Source organism: Cydia splendana, chromosome 4 (genome assembly GCF_910591565.1).
Source record: "Cydia splendana chromosome 4, ilCydSple1.2, whole genome shotgun sequence".
NCBI lineage: Eukaryota > Metazoa > Arthropoda > Insecta > Lepidoptera > Tortricidae > Cydia > Cydia splendana.
In genome coordinates this window covers 474,243-498,658 of record NC_085963.1, presented here as the reverse complement: position 1 = coordinate 498,658, position 24,416 = coordinate 474,243, and the positions used below count along the sequence as shown (strand labels likewise).

The 24,416-nt window shown below is 38.5% G+C and overlaps 1 protein-coding gene and 1 long non-coding RNA gene across 8 annotated transcripts in view; one reads left to right on the top strand and one right to left on the bottom strand.

The window, feature by feature from the left end:
• The window catches only part of LOC134789644 (uncharacterized), a 369,764-nt gene that overhangs the window by 234,490 nt on the left and 110,858 nt on the right, over positions 1-24,416 (bottom strand). The window lies entirely within an intron of this gene.
• The window catches only part of LOC134789635 (solute carrier family 12 member 6), a 509,818-nt gene that overhangs the window by 404,534 nt on the left and 80,868 nt on the right, over positions 1-24,416 (top strand). Inside the window, exon 1 of one of the 7 annotated variants that reach the window (XM_063760216.1) lies at positions 13,526-13,818. The exons of the other annotated variants lie outside the window; for them this stretch is intronic. Within the exon in view, the coding sequence (XP_063616286.1) occupies positions 13,737-13,818 (82 nt within the window). The 5' untranslated portion in view covers positions 13,526-13,736. Of the gene's footprint in view, positions 1-13,525; positions 13,819-24,416 lie in introns of those variants that run through there. 7 annotated transcript variants of the gene reach the window in all.

Below are 24,416 nucleotides of genomic sequence, written 5' to 3'. Positions count from 1 at the left end.
CAATATAGTGTATATCGCGAAGCGTCTGGTTGACGTAACTGGTGACCAAAGAGCTGGCGGATACCTCGCACAACGTATCAGCATTGCGATACAGCGAGGAAATGCCGCCAGCATCCTTGGTACAATGCCTCAAGGGCCTATTTTAGATTTAAGCTAGTTATTCATTTAGTTTAGTAGTACCACTGTATATATATTGTATGTAAATAAATGATAAAAAATATATATATATATATATATAGTGTTTACATATATTATTTATAACCACATATATTTGGCCTTGTACGGGAACGTTTCCACGTGAGCGCCGGCATCAGATAGGCGCTCGGCATAATTTCCCCAGGCGAGAAAAATGGAACGATTGCCTTTATTCCACCGAGTTACGAACGGATAAAACCTGCGATTTCAACGCTCCAGCTATTCACTACAAACGTTATTTGGTTTCCCTTTTTATTCGACTTAAAAAAAGTCGATGATGGAGCTCAAAAAGAAAAACACGGTACCCTTATAGTGTGCACTCGAGTGTGCGTCGTGGGTCTGTCTGTCCGTCTGTTACAGCCTATTCGCTCCAAAACAACTGGACCAATTAAGCTGGAATTTAGTACGACATGTAACGTAAATAAATGATTTTTTACGACATGTGAATGTAACGTAAATAAATGATTTTTATACATAGGATCTTCTTTACAAAATAATAAAAAAAAAAAGTTTTATTTAAGAAAATAGGCAAAAAATTACAATTCCCCCAGGCATCTAGACTCCGAAAATAATGAGTCTAAAATTTTTACAAAAAATACATAAATTGTTATTATTTTCCTATAGATTACAGGATTTACAGGAAAACTTATAAGCAGTCTGTAGTTAAGCGTGAGTCGGACTTAAAAAAAAAACAATGTTAAAAAATGTGCGAAATACGGAACCCTTGGAGCACGAGTCCGACTCGTACTTAGCCGGTTTTTTTTTAAGTTTATCAGATCAGGTTATCACGTATAATGTTACAAACCTAAATACGTTTGTGTGGACAGCCGTTTTCAGTGCGAGAAGAAACCCCGAGATTCTCCCACTTAACCACGTCGGGCGAGGGATGTATTGATTCAGCCTACATTCACAAAACCTTCCACCGTCAGCTGGCTACTACTACCACAGAGAGCCTAGCCAAGATGACAGTCGTTGATAGACAACGCCAATCGAAACTTAAATATTAAATGACAATAACAAATATATAGTACCGGGTTATTAAAGCTCTGTGTTATACCGGTCTTTCGTGTGGTGACTTTGTGAATGCTAACCAGTACCCTTACCACGACTGCCTGAGCAGTGTCAAACTGACATATTCGCTAGCGTCTGCGTAACTTACTTTCTATATAATTATCTTGCTCGCACTAATATGCGAGTACGAGGGAGATGCATAGAAAGTAAGTTACGCACACGCTAGCTATATGTCAGTGTCAAACTGGTGGTAGCCATACCGGCGCAGGCGACCCGTCCGTCACACGGCAGAATTACACGAGACACAAGATGAGTAGTTCTGGGGCAGTAATGGAGCGATTAATGTCACCGATTGGGTAGGTTAGTGGCTGCAATGATGTCGGCTTATCTATGGGACAAATTCTTGCTTATTGGTATATTTTCTGCTTTTTTTTCTATGTAGGTACCTATGTTGAGCAGTAATAGTGCCTATTGTTTATCAATCAGATACGTCTGCAAACGACACATTTTTTTTATTAAAGCAGGTCTGGAAAAATTCACCGCTATCGGCAAGATTCGAACCTACGACTTTTTGGAATACTGGTCCAATCGCTCTTCATCAAACTAGGTACCGATGCTTAGACCTATTGAAATTTTAATTCTAGTAACTGGACTAGAATCGAAATTTCATTATCTGACTCTCTATCGCTAATGCGTATTCAAAAGGCGGATAGCAACATTTCCATTTTTCGATGTTCCGCCTAACCACCCTACTTGCTCAGCCTCCGAATACGCTGTCACTTTCCAACTTCAAACCGTAACTAAAGTCATCCCCGAACCCTGACGTTAACATTACTTCAACTAAACAGTATATTAAGTAAAGTAGTGTCATCCTCGCAAAGCCAGGTCCTCGGAGTCCCTTCATAATTTACTGGCAATTCCCCAGGCCGGCGCGCGAATTTTTATTATTTGCACGGTGCCGGCTGGCCGTGGCTGGCACGGCTCCCATCGGGATCCTATCTGTCTGGCTTATTCATAAGAGCGATCGGCTCGACCAATTTATTGTTATGCTGGTCGTAATTCGCGGTTTTTGAACGCATCATAGAAGGTTTATGGATAAAGTTAAAGGAACAACCGTATTTTTTGTAATTTTTGTGTTGACCACATAATACAATAATTGGTTTAGTATGACCTACATATTTACCTGGCTATGTGCAGCTAATAAGGTTTTAAAACTATGGTCCATTTTACCGTAGGTATCTTATTTAAACTTTATTAATTTATATTAATTAATTTATTCTTTGTCCTCAGGTAGGAACAAAATGGATCACACCGCTTCAGGATAGAATCAACGAATGCCTACGTTCATATTTGGACACAGGACTCTACAAGGCTCTTTTTAAGGTAAGATCGTTCGAAGCTTTGGAAAGATATGCTGGAAGTAAGGATGTATATATTGTACAATAACCTCACGATATGTAAGGTACCCATACGTCAGGATTTTCCCTGTCAGGTAATTTTTCGACTTTTGTCATTTCGCAATTGTCAGGCTTTTTAGAACAATCAACTACTTAACCTTTGAAGCAGCAGCTACACCATACGGTGGTTTGTGGCTACAGCAAACTTCATAAAACTTCGAGTTATGGAGGTCTCATTAAAGATACCCTGGTAGGATTTGGAGAAATGACCCTCCGAGAAATGTCAGGTTTTTTGAAGTGGCACTTTCATCAGGATATTCCAATTTTTCATATGGCAACCCTAACGGTACCTACTGCGATGCGACCCGCGGCTTCGCGAAGTTATACCTTGTCCAGATGATTTTTCTACTATATGACCTTTTTTTTTCAATTGAATTGTGTGGTGTAGTTGAAAAATTAAATCCGCTGACATAGGATTGCGGAGACCATTAGAATGTGGTGAAGCCGCAAACAAGCCAATTACAGAGTTTATTCTCTGATTGTCTATGAATGAATGATTGTCAATGAATGAATAAATAAATGAATGATTATGAATAAATAAATGGTGAATGTTGGTGTAGATGGAGTTTTAACCAGATTGTGGACCCATCTAAGCATCGGTTCTTACACGTAAACTCTTGAAATGCTTCATCTGCCCATTATCTTAGGTATACATTAATGACAGCCTGTTACATTACGAGAGCTGTTAAATCGGTCATAAAAGCCGTCGGCGATGGCGTGTTCCAAGAATTCATTTTCGTGTTTTATGGCTTTTACGATTTTATTACTGTTCGATGAGAGAATAGCAAATCAGCCGCAACGTTTTGTTGAAAAGCGATCGAGTCCTAAGTAGACCTTCAATATTACAAAATCATACGAAAATTGTTTTTCTTTCCATTTTTACAAAAAAAATATTATATGTATTAATATTGCCCTCGTTTAATGCCAGTACGAAAATAGTATCACTTTGCACAAAAATAATCTACAATAACAAAATTTAAATTAAAGAAATACCAATTTTTTCTAACCAAAATATTACTTTGCTAATCGGCAAAAAAATAACGTGCTAGTCAATCAGTGCTATTCCCGTTATACTTACTTGCGTATTTTTTACATGCATGCAGCCTCCCCCTTTGGTGGCGGTTTGTTATATTTATATTTGCGGTTCCGCAAAGTAACGCCTGGTTCTATTCATTAATTATTAAAGAAATACTAATTTAATCTACCTACTACGGGCAAACAATATTTTCTTTTATTTCTGGAAGGATTCAATAGAAGCCAACAACAGAACAACACAACCGACCAATTAGAACAGGCCAATTCGAACGACACTGACATCTGAATGATGTTATTTAGCTGTCGTGTCGTGCGTCTCGTCAGCGACAATACATGTAAATGACATCATTCTGATGTCAGTGTACCTGCGTTCGAACTGGCCTGTAAGAACTAATCTTGCCTCCGAGTTTGTACCTAATATTTGTAAACCTTGCATTGACATTTATTTAAAAAAAGGATTTTTTAAATGTGTCAAATCATATTGCACTTCTGCATTCAATGGTTCGAAGTAGAACAGGATGGTCGGTATTGCTATACATAGTAGGTACTTTACACGCCTCAATATGTCCCTGGTGATATTCACCGATGCCCCTCACCCCTCGCCCCCCCCCCCCCGCAGGAACCGCAGCGAGGCAACTGAGCAGATAATAGATACTCATTACTTAAAGCCCTCGCTATCAATTATGAATCTAAACGGATGCTTATTCAAGTTTATAGCACCTTTTCTCTCCTTCTACGTAACGTAACGTACGTAAATATAGTAATATAGTACGTAAAATAATGTATATTTGTTAAAGTCCGGTCCCTCCTCCTGCCTCATAAATTTGACCCTATTTTCAGTATTCCGTTTTCTGTTTACTTCGCTGCTTTGAATCAAAATACATCGTTGCCCTTGATTCGAGTCGACAAGGGCCAGCCTACTTCCCATCGCTTGCCAAACGCTAATGAACATTTGCCTAAAACTCTATTATTTAGTAGCCTTACCACGAGCTTGACACTGACCTGACGCTTACATATTCGCTAGCGTGTGCGTAACTTACTTTCTATGCATCTCGGTCGTACAGGCATATTAGTGCGAGCGAGATGTTAGAAAGTAAGTTACGCAGACGTTGGCGAATATTGCAGTGTCAAAGTCGTGGTTGCCGGTATACAAACAAACAAACATACGGTCCGCCTAACGGTAAGCGGTCACCATAGGCTATGAATATTCTCCAAGCATTATGCCACGGCTCACTTGGGGAGCGTGGTGTCCACTAGGCAATCTAATCCCAAGAATTGGCACAAGTAGGTACTACTTTTTACAAAAGCGATTGCCATATATCTAACCTTTCAATACAGAGAGGAAACTAGGTCTTATTGGGATTAGTCTGGTTTTCCTTCACCGAAAAGTGGCTGGTAAATAAGTATCAAATAAATCGTACATGAATTCCGTAAAACACATTGGTACAACCCGGGGTTTGAACCCGCGACCTTTGGGTTGAAAGTCAGGTACCAACGCTTTGGGTAAAGGGAATTTACGGCTAGTTATAAATATCAAACTAAAGGTTGTACCGCACCGAAGCGGTGATCCGGGGAGCGTTGAATATTCCTGGGACTAAAAACCACAGGTAAATTCTCGCCTCGGCGATGCCATGGCGACTATAGCTTAACTGGGACCGATAGTTACGGATCTAGTAGACAGGAAATCCCAAGAATTGGCACACGTAGGTACGGTACCGTTACGTAGGTTGCCGAGCCAACCCAACCTCATGCTCCCCAAGTGAGCTGTAGCAAAATGCCTCGAGAATGCTAGGAGACGACGACGTATATTTTCGTTCACGTATCGTTTCTGTCGGACATTCCCTTTAATTGATTGTCACTGTGACAGGGCACGAAGTTACTGCCTCGAAACTGTCGCCTGCGAATACGGACCAGTACGACCTTCAAACCTTCAAGAAAACAGGGTACTCCCATCTTAAATGCTGGCAACTCACTTTTAACCCCTCTTGTGTTGCAGGATGGACACCTGGACGACTAATTGCTTACCATCAGGCAAGTCGTCTGCTCGTTTGCCTCCTTTATCATAAATAAGTTTTTTGCAAAATTTTCATTTTTGGTACAAGCTTTTATCGCTGACTGTAATTTTCTTTCCACAGGCAACTAATGCGGAATATATGGGTGCAATAAAAAAAGAAATATTGAAGATTTGCATAGCTAATAGAATTTATATGTGGAACAGCTGATTACTTTATATCGCCGATTTCATATATAGGTAGGTAATAGCCCCCGTAGGTAGTAAATTTATTCAAGACCATAAAGGTACCCTTTAAATATCCGTTCCCGTAACGGAAACCTATATTTATAACTTCCAGTTAAAATTAGCGCGTATGCCATTCCAGGCACCGAGGAAACGAAATTGAGATAGTGATGTGCGGGATTGAAATGTCTCGCGCGCGGCGGCGCGGCGACATATTCACCAAACATTTGTTACTGTATAACTGGTATATCTTGGTCTTGATGCTGGTTACAATTGTGAGTAGCTTAGTTATGGTTACAGTGGTGGTTGGGAGGTTTAAGTTGGCGCATGCGTGGCGTGCGGGGGTCGGGGAGGCTGTGCGGGGCGCAGCCTCCGGGCTCGGAGCTGCACTCCCGTGCCGCGAGCCGCCCGAATCGATCCCGGGCAGCGCGCCCTGGCGAACTCGCGCCGCCGTCGCAGCCCGGCAGCCCTCGTGCTTACATAACGTGTGTTACTGGTTAGTGTTGTGTACAACTGTGTCGGTATGATCTCCGCAGTTGACGGATCACGTGAGACGTGCTCATCAGGCATTAACATTGTCATTGTAGTCAACCTTGTAGCTTCATCTTATAGTAGTTCCATATGACAGAAGACACTTTACACGTTAGATATACCTGTAGTTAAGTTACTTCTCTTTCATTCAGATATAGACAGGTGTAGCGCTAGTAATACTGGGTAAATGACAGTTATTCTGAATGTGCCAATGTTTTGGACCAAATCGTTGTATTTGAAACCCTTATTACTATGATAAAAGCCTTAATTCGTAGAATAATAGTTGTACTACTAACATTAAAGTTATTTATTAAATATATGACGTGCTTTTGGCGCGAACATTTGAAGATACTGAGTAAAAAACCTATCAAAACAATACATGGCATTGCGATACAGTTTATTACTAAATTAGCGATTAAACTGAAAAACTCATTATAGCATACTAATAGGATTTCTATAGTACTTAAAGAAAAGATATGACAAATATACAGAGTGATATATGATACTCTTACTATGAGATATATAAAATTGTATACACATACAGTACCACGAGTTTTTCCCTGACATATTTAACACATACAATTAAACCTCAAAACAATTCTTCATGCATATAACTTTATATATTGTGTCATTATATACATGAACATCATGAACATTACCTATCGCTAGAGTTGTCATATTGGGTACTATCACATTTATCTACTATAAGAGAAATATAAAAGCCTTGTAAAGGTTAATATATACCCGTATAGTTACCTACTCTATTGCCACTAAAAAGTAAACTCAGATTATGGGAAAATTTTCACTTGGGTTAGTCTTATGGGATATCCATCATTTTATGTCAAGCCTGTCTATATAAGCTTGTTTTATCCAGGCACGACATAATCGACGTAAGCCTGTCAGCTGTCATTTCAATAGATATGCGCCCCGGTTCGGTCCAAGTGGCAGAGACAAAAGCCCGCCGGCGCGACACCGGGCGTTTTCACCCGCCGTCGCTTGCTCGCTAACCGGGCCGTGTTAGGGTATGGTATCAGTGGCGAGAGTCGAGCGGAGCGTTCGGCGGGGCGTGCAGCATGTCAAGATACCAAGCGTATTGTATAGCGTGCCTTAAGGCAGCTTGTATACGTTTTCATTTGTTTAACGCCCCGCTGCACGCCCCGTTCGAGCGTTCAAAAAATCAGTTGTTTGGTCGTCGTCCTTGAAGTCACCTCATCATAGCGCTTTAGATCATAACGTACACGGAATAAATATCGGTATTTGATAAGTCTACGATATTCAAAATTAATATTAAATGGAAACAAACCTAATTAAACAATTTGTAAATTACATCACACGTTATAGCTAATACCGTGGAAAGAGACCACATACACGTCATAAAGATGTATACTTATCGAAATATAGTCAGTTTTTTTTCTAGGATTCTTAATTATACCTGCGTCATTCATTCATATTTTGTACTATTCCTTAATCGCGTCTTCCTAAACTACAAGACTTATACTGATGCTTTCTTACCAATATAATATACGGCATGAAAACTATGCCTTTTAGTCTCCATCCTGTAGGTTTCAGCGTATTTATGGTATCGTCTTGGGTTGTCCCATTCGTTTTTCGTCTAGTTCTTAAATTAGTCCTATTCTGCTTTCGTCCCATTAGTTTTTCGTCAAGTTCTTAAATTAGTCCTATTCTGCTTTCGTCACTCATTCTACATTGAAAGCCACCGACGATTGTGACGAATGTAGAATGAGTGACGAAAGCAGAATAATCATCTCAGACACAAACGAAATGAAAGTCAACGGCCGTAATCAAATCACATACAATGTTCATACATTCAAGCGTATCCTCGAAATGCCATGACTCAAGAATACACGAGTAAGGGCTGATAAGGGAGAGATAATAAGACACGAAAGAATATATTATGACATATGTAGGTATTTAGGTACTTATAATAAACCTTGCGGGTGTCTTCTATATTCAATGTCCTCCAGAGTGCCGCGGCGAAATCGACGCCGAAGTAAAACTTAATTGATTTTGAGTAAAAAAATACACTTTTTTACTAATTATAAACTGAAATAAATGACATAAGGTCAATGAGGTTTATTTCATTTATAGAGGCTTTTTCGTCCACGAGCATATATTTCTTTGATTTTCAATCATATCAAAAAAAAAACCATTTGCTTTTGATTGCTGAAACTAAAAGCAATTGCTGCTTTGTCGACGAAATTATCAATGTTGTTCGTTATTCGAGAAAAACGCTAGTGGACGGAATAGCACCTATGATGGAATTAGCCACATTGACCTTACACTATATTTCGTTTTTTAGCATTAGAAAGAAGGTCGAACTTTACATGTATTTTTAATGAAAAACACTTTTGAAAAATAAGTCACAGCAAATATGTAACAATTATAAATCATACACGATCAATACGATCATTTACATTATTTTGCTTTCATCATGTTAAGGAATAGTTACAAATTTTTAGAAAGAGTTTTTCAATTTAAAAAAAACACGTAAATAACTTTTTCTTCTAATGCTAAAAAAATAAAAAAGTATAGCGACGGACCACGTCGTATTCATGCCAATTGCTACGTCAAGTATTGCGCTCCAGTACGGCTACCACCAGTTTTCACATTGACATAACGCTCACGTTTACGTAACTTACTTTCTATGCATCTCGCTCGTACTCGCATATGCGAGCAATAGTGCAAGCGAGATGTACAGAAAGTAAATTACGTAGACGTGAGCGTTATGTCAATGTTAAAACTGATGGTAGAGGCTCTGAGATATGTAGGTATGCATTGCCACTGCAAAGTCAGTCCAAACTTTGAATGTAAAAAATAAAGGATTTTTTTTGTAAATAAATGAAAATTATGTACATTAAAACACATTTAAAACCGGGTCTATAGGTAGTAGCGGTAGATATATGTACTATCCCTAAATAAAACCATGTACAAAATCGCATATTCTAGACGACACCCGCCTTAATTCATTTTGCTCGCGGCACAAGTATTCAGAATGTTGCTAAATGGCAAGTCATGATCAAATTAAAGTTGTGATTGATAAGTCCGTAACGCGATAAAGAAAGTTGTGTTTTCGGTAACCGAGGGAAGTTGTGACATGTGTCACGGCGCGGCGTCGCTAGTGTCGCGACCGTGTCGTGACAATGGAAACTTGGCGTGACTTGTACTGAACTTTATGGAGTTTAGGACTTGTATTCAATAAGCCCTTGTACTTGTTTTTTGGAGGCCCTTATATTGTATGAAGCCTTGAAATTAGAGCTGATGATATTGTATTAAGGTCATGTGGGGTTAGAAAAACCGGACAAGTGCGAGTCGGCCTCGCCCACCGAGGGTTCCGTACTTTTTAGTATTTGTTGTTATAGCGGCAACAGAAATACATCATCTGTGAAAATTTCAACTGTCTAGCTATCACGGTTCGTGAGATACAGCCTGGTGACAGACGGACGGACGGACGGACAGACGGACGGACGGACAGCGGAGTCTTAGTAATAGGGTCCCGTTTTACCCTTTGGGTACGGAACCCTAAAAACCAATGCTACATTCTGTCAGAAAAAATAGGTTACTATCAAATTTACCTTATCGCTAAAGGACAACATATAGCTGAAATGTCTGGATTATGTTATGTCTTTGTGACAACATAGACATGAATGCTAAATGCCTCTTTAACAAAACGTCTGGATCTTAGAATGTTACAATTTAAAATGATCTAGTAGCAAAAATTATTTATCCTCGAATGTCTTTATTACTTAATAGACATAAGCGCTTAATGGTCCGGTAGCAAAACGTTTGTATCTTAGAACGTCTTAATTACTAAACAGACATGAACGCTAAATAGTTAAGAAGCAAAAAGTCTGTATTGTGTAATGTCTTTTTTACTAAATGGAATAAACGCCAATCGACCCGTTGGCAAAACGTCTTGATTCTAAAATGTTAAGTGTTGATAATGACACTTGATAATTAAAACCTTCCCGTGCATATTTGTATTGTAAACACATTGACACATTACATTTCCAGACGTTTTGCTACTAACTCGTTCTGTGGTTACGTCAATCAAATAATTTTACTTTCGACGAATTAGGTAGGTATTCTACTATTTCTAATAATACAGACTAATTACATTTCATGACGTTTTGCTACTAACTCGTTCTGTGTTCATGTCAATCAACTAATTTCACTTTCGGCTTATTAGGTATTCTAATCATACGGACTATTTAAATTTCCAGACGTTTGGCTACTTATTCATTCTAATTCTTAGCCATCCAGCTAAATTGACTCCTTGCTGACTGAGTATTCTACTTTCATGTCGTCCAGCTGAATTGACTCTATGCTGACTGTGTATTTTACTTTTAAGTCATCTAGCTGAAATGGTCGTTTAGCGATAAGGTAAATTTGATAGTAACCCATAAAAATGTCAGAATTAAGTTTTAAAGAGTACAAACCAAATCAGTACCTATTTGTTATGTGTACCATCGCCCACACTGTTAACTAACAGTTCGTAAACCTTATTACAAAAGGCATAAGGTTCACAGATGGACTTTTGATAGTGTTGCTGTTTGTACTTACACTTCGTTACTTCATCAAGTAGTAAATTTACCAATCAAAACATATTTATAACTAAACTTTTCTAGCACTATATTACAAGTCCACGATTGGATCTAACTTTGTCAACAAGATTTATCAGAGATATTGGTCGCATTCGACCAAGACTTCCCACAGGCCCGCCATCTTGGCACGAGATGAATAACACTCGAATAGGGTCACGGAGGATAAATGGTATAACGAGCATTGCAATAAAGTGGAAACTTTTTCAATTCACGTTCTGGCAACGATGTGATGTAGGTACAGTCCGCATAATGGAACGCTGGGCCACCATGGAACTATGTCAAAATAAAAAAATACCGGTAGAAAATACATCCCTCGATACGTGTTGGTGTTTTGAACTGTTGTGTTAATGAGAATGTATTCGTATTTTCATGTCATTATTGACTTGCTGCTATAGTAAACTGGTAATATTTTTCCGTGATTATTTTCTTGCTAGAATTTTAAAAGCTTCAAAACCTTCCGACATCTAATTATACAGAAGGCTTGAACTCAGAATCAAAATTTACATACCTAGTACAGTCTTGTAAATGTCACTGAATTTGACACGGTAGTCTAACAAGCCTTTTTTTATAAAAAAAAATATGCACATTTTTGTAATACCTCTGAAGCCTGGTTATTTGTAGGCTCACTGTTAACTTAACATTTAACACTAATTAGTTGTGGCCTGTTAGGCGACGTATTTATTTGCTCATAGTTAGGAGTTCAAGTCACGTTGCGAAATAATTATTAGCCTGGTAGAAAACAAGCCAAGATGCTTTTATTACTTAGGTACCTTCAGCTTAGCGTTTAACTTTATGACTGCGAGATTCATAATTAAGCTAACTACTAATTTTATACGTTATGTAGGTACCTAACTAAGTTAAGAAAGCAGACTTAAGGTAAACTATGTTTTTTCATCACTATCGTCATCATAAAAGCGTTGAAAATATCAAAAACAATCATATTAGCAGAACACGGGGAATAGGGGACATACGATTATAAAAAAAAAGATTATAATAACCGCTCAAATATCAGAACCTTGGCCTTTTACTTATTTTACTGTTTAATGAGCAAACATGTTTAATTAATATTCCACGCACCACAAACACTTAAGTAAAACCTCAAACATTCTCAGAACTTAAGTCAGAATCATAATCACTATCACAAAGACACCTTGTGACAATAAAAACAAAACACGGAAATTGATTCTGATTTATCAATTTTTTACGGTTTTGATCTTCTTTCGTTACGCTACGACCTTGACGATCGACGAAGTCGTGTCATTAAACTTAAAAATAATTAAACAAAAATCCACTTTGAATAATTTTACGGTTTAGACTCACTTGTTTTTAGTCACTCGTGCGACATGTTTCGGAGAGCCTAGGACTCCTTTCTCAAGCACTAACAGTGCGAGCAGTGAGTCTAAACCGTAAAATTATTCAATGTTAGTATGTCTTACAACAGTTTAAATTCGAAAAATCCACTTTGTTTTGTAACTAGTACGGTTAACTAATTTAACTATGGCTCTAAAGGGGCCCACTGATTAACAGTCCGCCGGACGGTATCGGCCTGTCAGTTGTTCGGAACTGTCAAAATTTTGTTCTAACTGACAGGCCGATACCGTCCGGCGGACTGTTAATCAGTGGGCCCCTTAAATTGTGATAGTTACCACAACTGCATAAAGCAGTCACTTATGTTGAAACCCGTTCCCGACAGTTTTTGACCCGTCTCGACAATTTGAGTCACATAAGACGCCATTGATGTACAGTTCTCAAGTCGAATTGATATAAGATTCCCCAACAAGCTAATCCTTCTTGTAAAGCCTGAGTCATCAAATAGTTGCTTCAATTTTGTCCATAACTCATACGATGTCGTGACACTTTTTATATGAATGTAGATAGACGGATCTATTGTCAAAATCAATTTAGCTTTCGTTTTGCTATCTTCTGTCGCTGACGCCGCCGGCGTTGTTTCATCTGGCTCTTTTATACACTTAACCATGCCTTCCAGCACCAGAAAGTTCTGGACTGCAAAACACCACTCACTATAGTTCTCGCGACCTTTTAGTTTCGGTACGTTCACTAAATAACTTGAGCTAGCAGCCATGATTTTGAATAACGGTTTTCACGAATTACTATTTTCACACAGTTTTACTTCACTTTTTAGTCCAACCGTAAAACACACAAGTCCTTTAGTCCATCACACAAAACTTTGCTGATAATTCTGACTATTAACTTGTAAAATAGTAATTTAAAGTGGCTGGGCCCATAACCTAAAATAAAACGACGAGTTTGGTTCGAATGGAAAAAGTGACTGCTTTATTAGCTAAGATTTGTTTCTTACACGTTGCGCATAGATGGCGCTAGTAGTTACACACTTATGCATATTTTGATATTTACAACAAGGTAATCACTGAGTTTTGGTTATCATCTGACGAAAAAAAAAGTTTAATCAGAATCGGCTGCACGATAACGTATCCGCGTGTATTCAGGTGACTTTTAGCACACATTGGCTATTTGCCAATATAATAATTAGTCAGTCACTCATCGTTCATTACCGATTCAGTTTTCCGCGGGCCCTCGGTTCGGTCGCGTTGTCGGGCAGTGATGGCCGAGCGCGCGTAGTTCGGGAGGCTTCGGGCAGCTTCGGGCGAGTTCGGTTCGCGCCGCAACATGGCGTCGGAGAAGGAGAAGATGGCGGCCGCGGAGGCCAAGTCGCCGTCCAACAGGAGCAACTGTTCACCGGGAAAGAAAGGTAAAATATATACATACTGTTTTACGAGCTGTCTTCGGCTAAGCTGGCTTAACTTGCTGTGTGTGTTTATGTTTGTCCAAGAAAATACGTAAAATGGGGTGAGTAGGGTCAAAACTTAAATTCAAACCTCGATAACATTTTATTTTTACATATGAAAACTGAATGGTGTATATAATAAGTGTTCCGGACGTTTGTATTTTAGTTTTTATTATATTTTGGGTAGTTCCATTTCATAATTTTGACGATAAAGAGGAAAACCCACCACACCCCGTAGTGCCTCGTATTTGGGGTGAGAGGGGTTTTCATACAAAGGTTATTTTGGAAGATTGTTGGATCGATTTTTTTTTATTATGTGTATTACTATAGCTCCATTTTAAATTGGAATACATTATTTTTGTAGCAGTAGCCTTAAAATCCCTTCTCAGCCCTCTCTCAAACCTTCTCTCCCCATTCATAACCCACCTCTCCCCGCGAAACCTACTCACCCCGTTTTACGTTACACTGTAAACGAACCGTCCCATGTAAAAATTAGTTTTTTCACGTACCTGCTACCACTTACCAGTACTTAATGATATTTCAACAATTACGTGTCATCATATGCACAAGACAAAACATAATAATATAACAAAAGACAGCAACGAACCTTTGGCCAATAACAGGCCTGCACATTCTTTTGAGGGACTTAGCCTTAGACTTAGCCTACCCTAGTTGCATCTATTAGTATAATAATACCTATATAAAGCCCACCTAATAGCTAAACTAACTCTGCACAGACTTTTAAATTACAAAAGTATGAAAATGTCACTTAAAACGTCATATTTTCATAGGAATTTGATATTTGTGATGACATAGTCATACATTGGTAAGCTGAGTGAGCTTGGTAAAGGTATCATACTGTGTAGGTACATTCATTGAATGCTGGCTATAATTTTTATGTCTTCCCCATACATTACAACATAACATGACCGAATCATCAGTCTATGAATGAATCTTGCCAATAATTACTTATTACCTACGCCTATTTCTGATTTTAAATATGATTCCCAATTTGCTTCACCCACAACAAAGAACTGTTCGGACCCTTTCTCGTGAGCCTGTCTCAATATGTCAGGTTCCGGACACCGAGGTTAACACGGGTATAATATGCTGGAAACATTTTCCTTTATCTTTTCATTCATATAAAACTCCTTAATTGGCTTTTTGGGATATCGAAACTTCTCTTGATAGTCTCGGAAAGGTTTAAAATTACTTATGTTAATAATTGTAGGTGTCGTTTAGAAAGTTAATCTCTTTTTATGGGACACCATCTTGAAATTGAAAGGAGAGATAATTACTGAAGGCATTAAAGTAATTATTTATTCAGGACATCGACCAGCCGTTAACTTGAAGATGTTGGTTCTTGATTTTAATTAAACTTGCTAGCTAAGTACTTCAAATACGTAAGATTAAAGTTATAAGATTTTTTTTAAACCCTCATACATAAGAAAATATTTTTAACGGCGGTGTGACTCATTTATATAAACATACTTATGTAATTAATCACTTTAGATTTGAAAAAAGTAGTAAAAGTGGGAAAAATTAAAGAAACCGACATCAAATTTAAAAGTAGGTTCTTACAGGATTACCTACTGTTGTTCTGCTGGTTTAATAATGCAAATGTACCCGTAAATAGTACCCGTTAAGTACCTTTTGAAATAAAAGGTACTTAACACTTAAAATCAGACCACGCTATGTTTTCACGCCAAGTGCTGTCAAGGGTCATGTACGTCAACTATGGAGCTTATATGACGTAAGCATTCTTACTGCCAAGTTAGTGCAGAGTTAGCGTGGTCTCAGAAGTCTTTACACTTAATTTTGCATCATGAAATTACCTGGTGCCTCGCGTTACTTTTTACGAAAATATTCCCTAAGTAAATTTACCTTACCATTTTCCCAGTGACTCAAGCACCCATACCTAATTGTTATGTACCTAATTCAGATTTAACAATTTGTAATTATTTATATCTTTTTTGATACGACCTTGAAGATCGCTCAAGCTAAATGAAATGCGAAATGAAGTGAAAGTCGAGCTTGGGATACGCGCTAATCACCAAGATGTTCGTCAAGCTCGTACCTGTCAAAACCAGTTCAAAACAATAACAAATTGTCAAATTGACCAGGAGGTCTAGGTAGCTTTTGACCTACATCGACCCTTTCGTCACTGTTTCCCAATAACGCGTAACAGCCCGAAAACGACCTTAACCTGTCAATGGAACGTCGCGTCGAAGGAAACACGGAAATAAACCGAGCAAGTTGTCATTTGTGCGGCTTCCCGCGAAGGAAGCCGGCGATCGGCTTAGCCGCAACGTGATGGCACTATACTCGATAACTGATCTTTCTACACCCTTATTGTAAGGGTATAAGGTGTATTCGTGGGCACAAGTGTGCTGTTTAGACGATAGTGAAACTGATGAAGGACGTTCAAGGCCATTATATCGGCCTAAATATAAAAGGGCAAGGCGACCGAATCATGCAGTGATGTCCAGTTAATTCGTAGTAAATATACCGCTTAGGTTGACATGGATTCGGGTTAAGTTTATTTTAAGTATGGAGAATATTTGTGGTAGCTGAACCATTCCTAAAATCAAATATTTTCAACAGATTTACAATACAGCTTTTTGAATTGTGTAACGATGATTCTTTTGAATAGAGATGAGATCTATCATGCATTGCTGGCTTATTGATTTGATGACCTAAGACAAAATTCTACCTCAGGTAAACAGTTCGAAATCAAGCGAAGACTATAGTCTCCCTCCGCCCCATTTTTTTACTATTTCAAAGTTAACAATATTCAGCAAGTAAATAAATAACCAGAAATTCAGGGAATACATTCGAACCACCGATTTAAACTTGAACGTCTTAAGGTGCAGTGGGTTCAGAAAACGAAGTTTTTAAAAAGCCGTAGCTCTTTTTTGGATCACAATACGGCTGCCATACATTCAATTAACAATCTTGAGGGCTTTTTCTAGTGACTTCCGTGATTCGAATCCTAAGTTTTTGACTTTTGCTCGATAGAAAACGATCACGAACATAGGTCTAAAACGGACTTTAAACATTCGTAACAATTTGTGCACAAAAGATAAAAATATGAAAACTGCTTCTAATAACTCGCAATTTTATGCTTGAGCGAATTCCGCGATTACTTTTTTTTTAATTTAACATTAAATAAATAAGTTCAAAAACATGATATCAGCGGTCCCGTGCACGCAACTTCTTTGATCAGATGCCCGCTGGGCTTGAACGAAGGCGGTCCTATCGCGGGGCGCACTAAACTGACAGTTGGGTTTTGCAATTATTTTGACATTAAATCATATACGTATACGAAAAAGTATACCAGTAGACAAATTGTATTTAAAAAAATAGGGTAAATGAATTATCATCACATAGAGCTCGGGTCTCATCTTAAATTTGATTTGTTGTTGTTTACGGGGGATAATTATTAAAAAACCGGCCAAGTGCGAGTCGGACTCGCGTTCCAAGGGTTCCGTATATTACACAATTTTTAACAATCAGTTCCGGATTAAGATATTTTGATGCCCTAAGCATTTCTAGGTGCCCCCTCTCCCTAGGGTCATCAAGATTACATTGATTTTTTGGTAAATTGAGAGAAGTTCATTGCCGCATTACAGCTGAGAATGGAAATCAGTCACATCATGTTATCACGAAAATTGACAGTGCCGCAGCAGTAATGTTGCAACAGAGTACCTAATGCTGTTGCAGTCGCCACCCGAATGTCACCTTTATCATAGCTTAGAAAGGAATAGAAACGCGAGCGAAGCGAGCGCGGAAATTTTTCGATATAAAAACGCAATATGATAGACAGTTGTACATTTTTACTTTTAGTATGGAAATCAGTCACATCATTTTATCACGGAAGTTGACAGTACTGCAGCAGTAACGTTGCAACAGAGTAATGTTGCTGCAGTCGCCACCCGGATGTCACCTTTATCATACCTTATAAAGTTATTGAAAACGCGAGCGAAGCGAGCGTGAAAATTTTTCGATATAAAAACGCAATTTTAGTTTTAGTCCCAACCAGGCGCGAATCCAGGATTTCATACAGAGAAGGGATGGGACAGTTTTCTATCAGCCTAGCTTCGCATAGGGCTCGATATTTAAGGGTCTCAGCGAGGTTGTTTTCATGCATAAAATATGCAAGAAAGCAGAGAGCTTGGAATTGAATTGGCGAAGTGTGAGAAAGGCAGTAGGCCCAGCTGCGAAAGAGGAAAGCTTGGATTTGGATCCACGCCCAAATGTAATTAAGGCAGAAGATCAACTTTGCCGTAAGGCAGAAGGCCTCGCATAAGACCTAACGCCGAACCGCAAAAGAGTGGGTTGAAATCGAATCTATGCATGTAATCACGACTCTTCTACTGCTACCGATTGTTTCCCAAAGAATTACGCGCCATTATTTTTGCAAATTAGCTTTTGGACAGCGAAAAAAATCGTGTGGTAAAAACGATGTGTCTGTCCCTAATTTTAAAATTTGTTCACCTTTTTCAACCTGGCATTTTGGTGCCCCCCCTGAACGTGGTGCCGTAAGCACGTGCTTGTTTTGCTTATTGGTTACAAATTCTTTATTAATTCAACCATTAAAGTCGACGAGTACAAAAAACTTTGAGCTAGCTCTCAATTAAACATATTTTTTTAAACATTATTTTTAATTTGACCTTACAATTACTCGTAAGTAGGTAAGACCGTTAAATATTTAAAATGATTATCTTATCAGAAAATTATCACCAATTACTCTAAGAAAACTACTACTCTAAGTAATCCGGCACTGTTAACAATGTATTTTTTATGTGAAACGTGACTGAAATCTCTTTAAAAAATCCGTAGGGGTCGGATCAAAAACTGTAATTAAGTCCGACTCACGCTTGACTGTACATTTCTAATAGGTTTTCCTGTCATCTATAGGTATAGACCTATTTTATGTATTTTTTTAAAAATTTAAGACTTAGTAGTTTCGGAGATAAGGGGGGGGGAATGGTCATTTTTTGCCTATTTTCTTGAATAACTTCTAAACTGTTTATTCGAAAATTATAAAAAAAATATATTTGAGATCCTTACAATAAGCTCTTTCATTTGATATGTAACATGATATAGTTTGAAAAATTAAATTTTTTCATTTTTTCATTTACCCCCCAAAAGTGGCCCCCATGTTTAAAATTCATTTGTTTACGTTACATGTCCGTATTTGGGTCACAAACTTACATATGTGTACCAAATTTCAACTTGATTGGTCCAGTAGTTCCGGAGAAAATCGGCTGTGACAGACGGACAGACAGACAGACAGACAGACAGACAGACAGACAGACAGACAGACGCACGAGTGATCCTATAAGGGTTCCGTTTTTTCCTTTTGAGGTACGGAACCCTAAAAAACGCAGTAAACTATCTCAAAACAATACGGTTCTAAAATCATTTAAGTAATTTGCTCCTTCAAACCCCGCTTAAAATGAAAAAAGTTTGAAGACTCATACTTACTGATTGGAGTTAATTTTCATTATGCTGGTATTACCTAATATTGCGTACCCATGTGACTTCTGTACGTCAACGTCAATGAACTGATTGTGATGACAATTTTGTGATCTTGTATTTATGTTAGAGAACTTTTGATCTTCAAATATTGCCTATTAATACGGAACGATATGTAAATATTTCGTGTACTACTTGAAAATCTTGAAGCGGTACACCCAAGGCCTGTTCACTTCCTAAGAAAGTTATGTCCCCAAATAATTGCGCATGTGTGCGCCTTAATCTTCTATGTGTGCGTTGGCCTCCGGGAAAAAGTTGCGAGTAATAAAAATAAAAACATTTTTCTACAGCAACATTGCTCCCAACTCTGATTTAAATTATCACGAATTTTATACAATATTAATCATAAAACGGGACTTAAAACGCTTAAAACTTAATTACATGCGATTAAGTTTTATAATGCATATTTGCTTCCAACTGTCTTTATCAATGTTCATAAAATATATGGAGGGTAGGTACGTCTACCCACCATAATAAAAAATATATTTGTCAATGACTCTGTCCAACTGCTGTGGTTAAAGTTCATAACGAAAATTTTATTTATTAACTCTTTAAATAATACATACAACGTGTACCGCTACGTACCACTTAAGACTGTAAGTCTGTACCTACATGGATTACAGCAATGCACATAGAAAATGTGCTAAATGCGGAGCAACGGCTGTTGAAGCAGCCAGAGTCAAATTTACAACTTTAGTGGGTTCAGAAGGAACCGAGTCATAACGCATCTGGAAAGCGTATTAATTAACCGTGAAGAAATGTATGAATACAAGTTGGAAATCTGTGTAAAATGCCGTATGTAAAGTGTAGTGTATCTGTGTGTAAAGTGTAATAGGTAGGCATGCCTAATGTTATTTGTATAAAAGGTACTGAAAACTTTGTGAATGCGCTTTATTAATTTCTATTTTTTTATTAAGTTGCCAGTTGCCAGTTTTCAGTGTATATTTTTATATGTAAAACATTTTTTAATAAATAATATATATAATGTTATAAACATAAACATGCCTTTTATTTAAATCAATTGATAATACCACAAACAAGGGGTAATATTTGCATCTTGCATATATTTCGTGATATGAAGATAACAAATATGTTTATCAACAGAATTACTACCTACCAATACCCGCCAGGCTAAACCGGTTGTCAACTTTAGTTCCATTGGTACACAAAGACGGCGCCACTAGTATAAACGTATAAACGGTTGGGGACATTTTTTTGTATGGAGTTACCGTTCTTCTCCTAGTGAGTATTATATTCTTTGGGTACACCTATCTTGTTGCTGTGAGGTCCGCCCAGATATATAATGCGGTTACGTGCTGTTCTGCAAACCTTCATGAAATCAAGAATAAATAAACGACTATGGTCTAGCCTCAGTCCTAGTGAGTTTTTGCGGCTCGTGAGGCCGGGATATACTTGCCTACGAGGCTTACAGGCCAAATACCGTTGCGGACTGGTTTACTGTGATTGTCTATGTATCGATTGTTATCCAAATTTACTATAAAATAAAACAAAGTTTCTAGTTCAATTATATTCTGTGCATATTTAATTTTATTTTTTATACCTCGTCGATGACAAACAAGCATACGGCCCGTCTGATGGTAAGCAGTCTCCGTAGCCTATGGACGCCTGCAACTCCAGAGGTGTTAGGTACATGCGCGTTGCCGTGCCTAACCCTCCGCACCCTCGTTGATAACTGGCAACCATACTCACCGGCAGGAACAATACTATGAGTAGGATCTAGTGTTATTTGGCTGCAGATTTCTGTAAGTTTGAGCTCTGCTCTAGATCTGGAATGACATCCGCTGTGCTGTGTCCTACCACACAAAGCGAGATGTAATTCACAGTGCCCATACCTCTCTTTTGGACGTAGTTCAAGGACCAGAGGAATGTCCATATATCTTAAGTATTTCCGTACTAAATAACATCATCGGAATACACATATGATTTCAATGAAATTGTCTTTGAATTGATTTTGCGCCTTATCGAAAGCCCTATTGAATAGAGTAGTACCTAAATAACGTTTTTCATCTGACGACTTCTGTATTTATTCGGTTTATTTAGTACGCGTATCTAATGAATTCGATTTTAGTTTATTTACATTTAAATACGTCACATGTGACATGAACAGACAAGGAGAGTAAGATAAAATATATTGTTTCTCTTCCTTCTTTCAATGGAACTTTTTTAGAGTTTCTCTTCCTCAAAGGAGGCTAGTGGTTAACACGAAACTCAAAATACTCTCATTTGCATCTTAAAAAATACAGGATGGGTCACTGACCTGTCCCAGTAAAGTGAGGTAGTGTGCGTGAAGTGTGCTTGTGCGCCTTAATCAATCAGCGCCCACGCCTTATTACTAATAGATTTGAATCGACCATCACATAAACTGTAGATACGTCACCTATTGTAAATACACCTCGGACCATACCGCCTTGTAACAATATTCGGACAAAACCGTTTCGCCGTAGAGATGGGCGCCCAGATTAAACTAATATCCTTGTGTCTCAAAGGTCTTTGTTGGGATGGAGTTTCGGTTTTTTACTTCGTCTGGCTGTGGAGTCTGTGGTCACAGTTTACAAGGCTGCTCGGAATTATGTTTACTGGTAATCTCTTCGGTTAATGTTGTTTTTGCTTGATGAGGAAGATGGGGAAATGTCTTTGTTGTGCGTCTTTTAGTGAATGATTGTTTGTGTTCTTCAAGGTAAAGGATCTTTATTACAGACGCGTCACCACAAACTACTGAGTACATGTCTCTTTTCGATTATATCGCTCGTTCCGTCTTAATTTTATGTCTGTTTCAAAATTATATCTACCAAGGAACTGATGAGTTAAAATAGGACCCAAATTTTTATTTCCTTAATAATAGTGCTCCATAATTCTTTACTGCGCGTGCACTCACATTTATTCTCTGAGGAAAACCCACGATACATGATGATAAATAAATAAATTTTATACATCTCGTATTCCAAACTAGAAGCAACAAATAAACCGCTTGATAAATTGTGCCGCGTTCAAGTGCAGTGAATCGGTGACAGGTGTAGTAAATCAAAATGAACAACGAAAAGCTGACAATATTTGCTTTCGTAAAAGTGTACTTCAATGGAAGAAACAGAAAAACGGGTCAAAATTCTTGTCCTTGTCTTGTTTTTTGTTCCCAAAAAATGTGACGGAGTAGTGCTTTTTGTATCAACTAGGTGAAATTGAGTAAATTTAGTTTTAAATTTATCTCACGTAAAGTATAATATACACCTAGAAAGACTCCCAATAGCACTGGACTTCGAAAAAAAAAAACAAATAGAATTGTGTGACCAACACGCAGTTGGTTTAGCCTCCTTGCATAGCATGACGCATAACTTAATTCAAGTCTGTAAAATAATCTACAAAAGTGTTAACAGATTGAAATATGAATTTAGTTAGTTAGCAAGAGCAGAAACAGCTCCGGAACTGAACTTTTACAAGACGGGCTTCATCTCGCTTCATGCCGCTCTCCGAAATATTCTTTCGTACAGTTGTTCGTTGTTTTCGTACAGCGCGAGCTCGCCGGATATTACTCAAGTTTTATATTTTTTCAGTTTGTTCATCTGCTATTCTTTAAGGATTTAATTTGTAACCTACCTAGAGTTCGTCTAATATTGGAAGACTTACAAACAACTAAAGAAGAGGGAATTTCGATAGCTAATAGAGTGGAAGATAATCAATAAACCAGGCAGTCGACTAGATGCTATGGATATATTTTGCGAACTGACAAACAACAATATAAACAGTCAAAATTACATTAGAATTTAAATATGGAATTAAAAAAGAACTTAAGACTAGACATAGACAATAGTATAAAAATATCAAAACCTATTTACATGTACACCCGTAACATCCCACCCCCTTGTGTGCGAAAGCACACAAAACTAGCCAGACTAGATATAAACTGAGACTTTATGCCTCTAATCTGACCAATTTTTTAGAAGGTCGACGAAGAATTCCACCTGATGTGGCTACGTCCACCACCCTGACCACTCCGTCTCTGCCAGGGAATGTAGCAACGACGCGGCCGCGTGGCCAGGTTCCTCGGGGTAGGTTCTGGTCTACAACGATGACTAAGTCGCCAATAGTCAAGTCGTGCTCTCTGTTCTCCGCTATCTGGCGAGGTTGCATGGTTGGCAGAATTTCTTTTACCCATCGGTTCCAAAAGTGGTCGGCCAGTCTCAACGCCTTCCTCCAGTCAGCACGTCTTAAGAGGTCTCTGTCGTCAAGGGTTGCGGGCAGAACCTGGTTAGAGGATGAGCCAATTAAAAAGTGGAAGGGCGTTAGGGTTTCCTGGTCTTCAGGGCCAACAGGGACATGGGTCAGAGGTCGAGAGTTTACTATTGCCTCCGCTTCTAGAAGGAGAGTTACTAGGACTTCGGGATTAGGTTCTCTTTCACGTAATGTGGCATTCAGCGCAACTTTGACGGTGCGAATCAGTCTCTCCCAGCATCCGCCGAAAAAAGGAGCAGCGGCAGGAATGAAGCTCCATTTTATTCCTCTATTGGCAGCAAAATCGTAGACCTCGTACTGATGAAATTCTCGTAAAATTCGGTCTGCACCAACAAAACATGTACCGTTGTCAGAATATACAGTATTGGGAGCGCCTCTCCTAGCAATAAACCGTCGCAGGCTCATTATTGCGGAGTCAGCAGAAAGGGAATGTACAAGCTCCAGGTGAACGGCTCTGGATGTCATGCAGGTGTACAGGGCCACATAACGTTTCTCTTGTCTTCGACCGATCTTAGAATTTATCGGGCCGAAATAATCCAAGCCAGTGTACGTGAATGGGCGACGGTGATGGGCAAGCCGCTGAGGAGGAAGGTTACCGGTCATCGGGTTCATTGGCTTTGCTCTTTTGATGCGACAGAACAAACATTTGCTGGTGACGCTTCGAACAGTACTGCGCAGATGAAGAAGCCAATATTTTTGTCGAACCTCATTGACCACCATTTCATTGTTTGCATGTCCAGCCTTGCGATGGTAGAAATTGACCAATAAGCGCA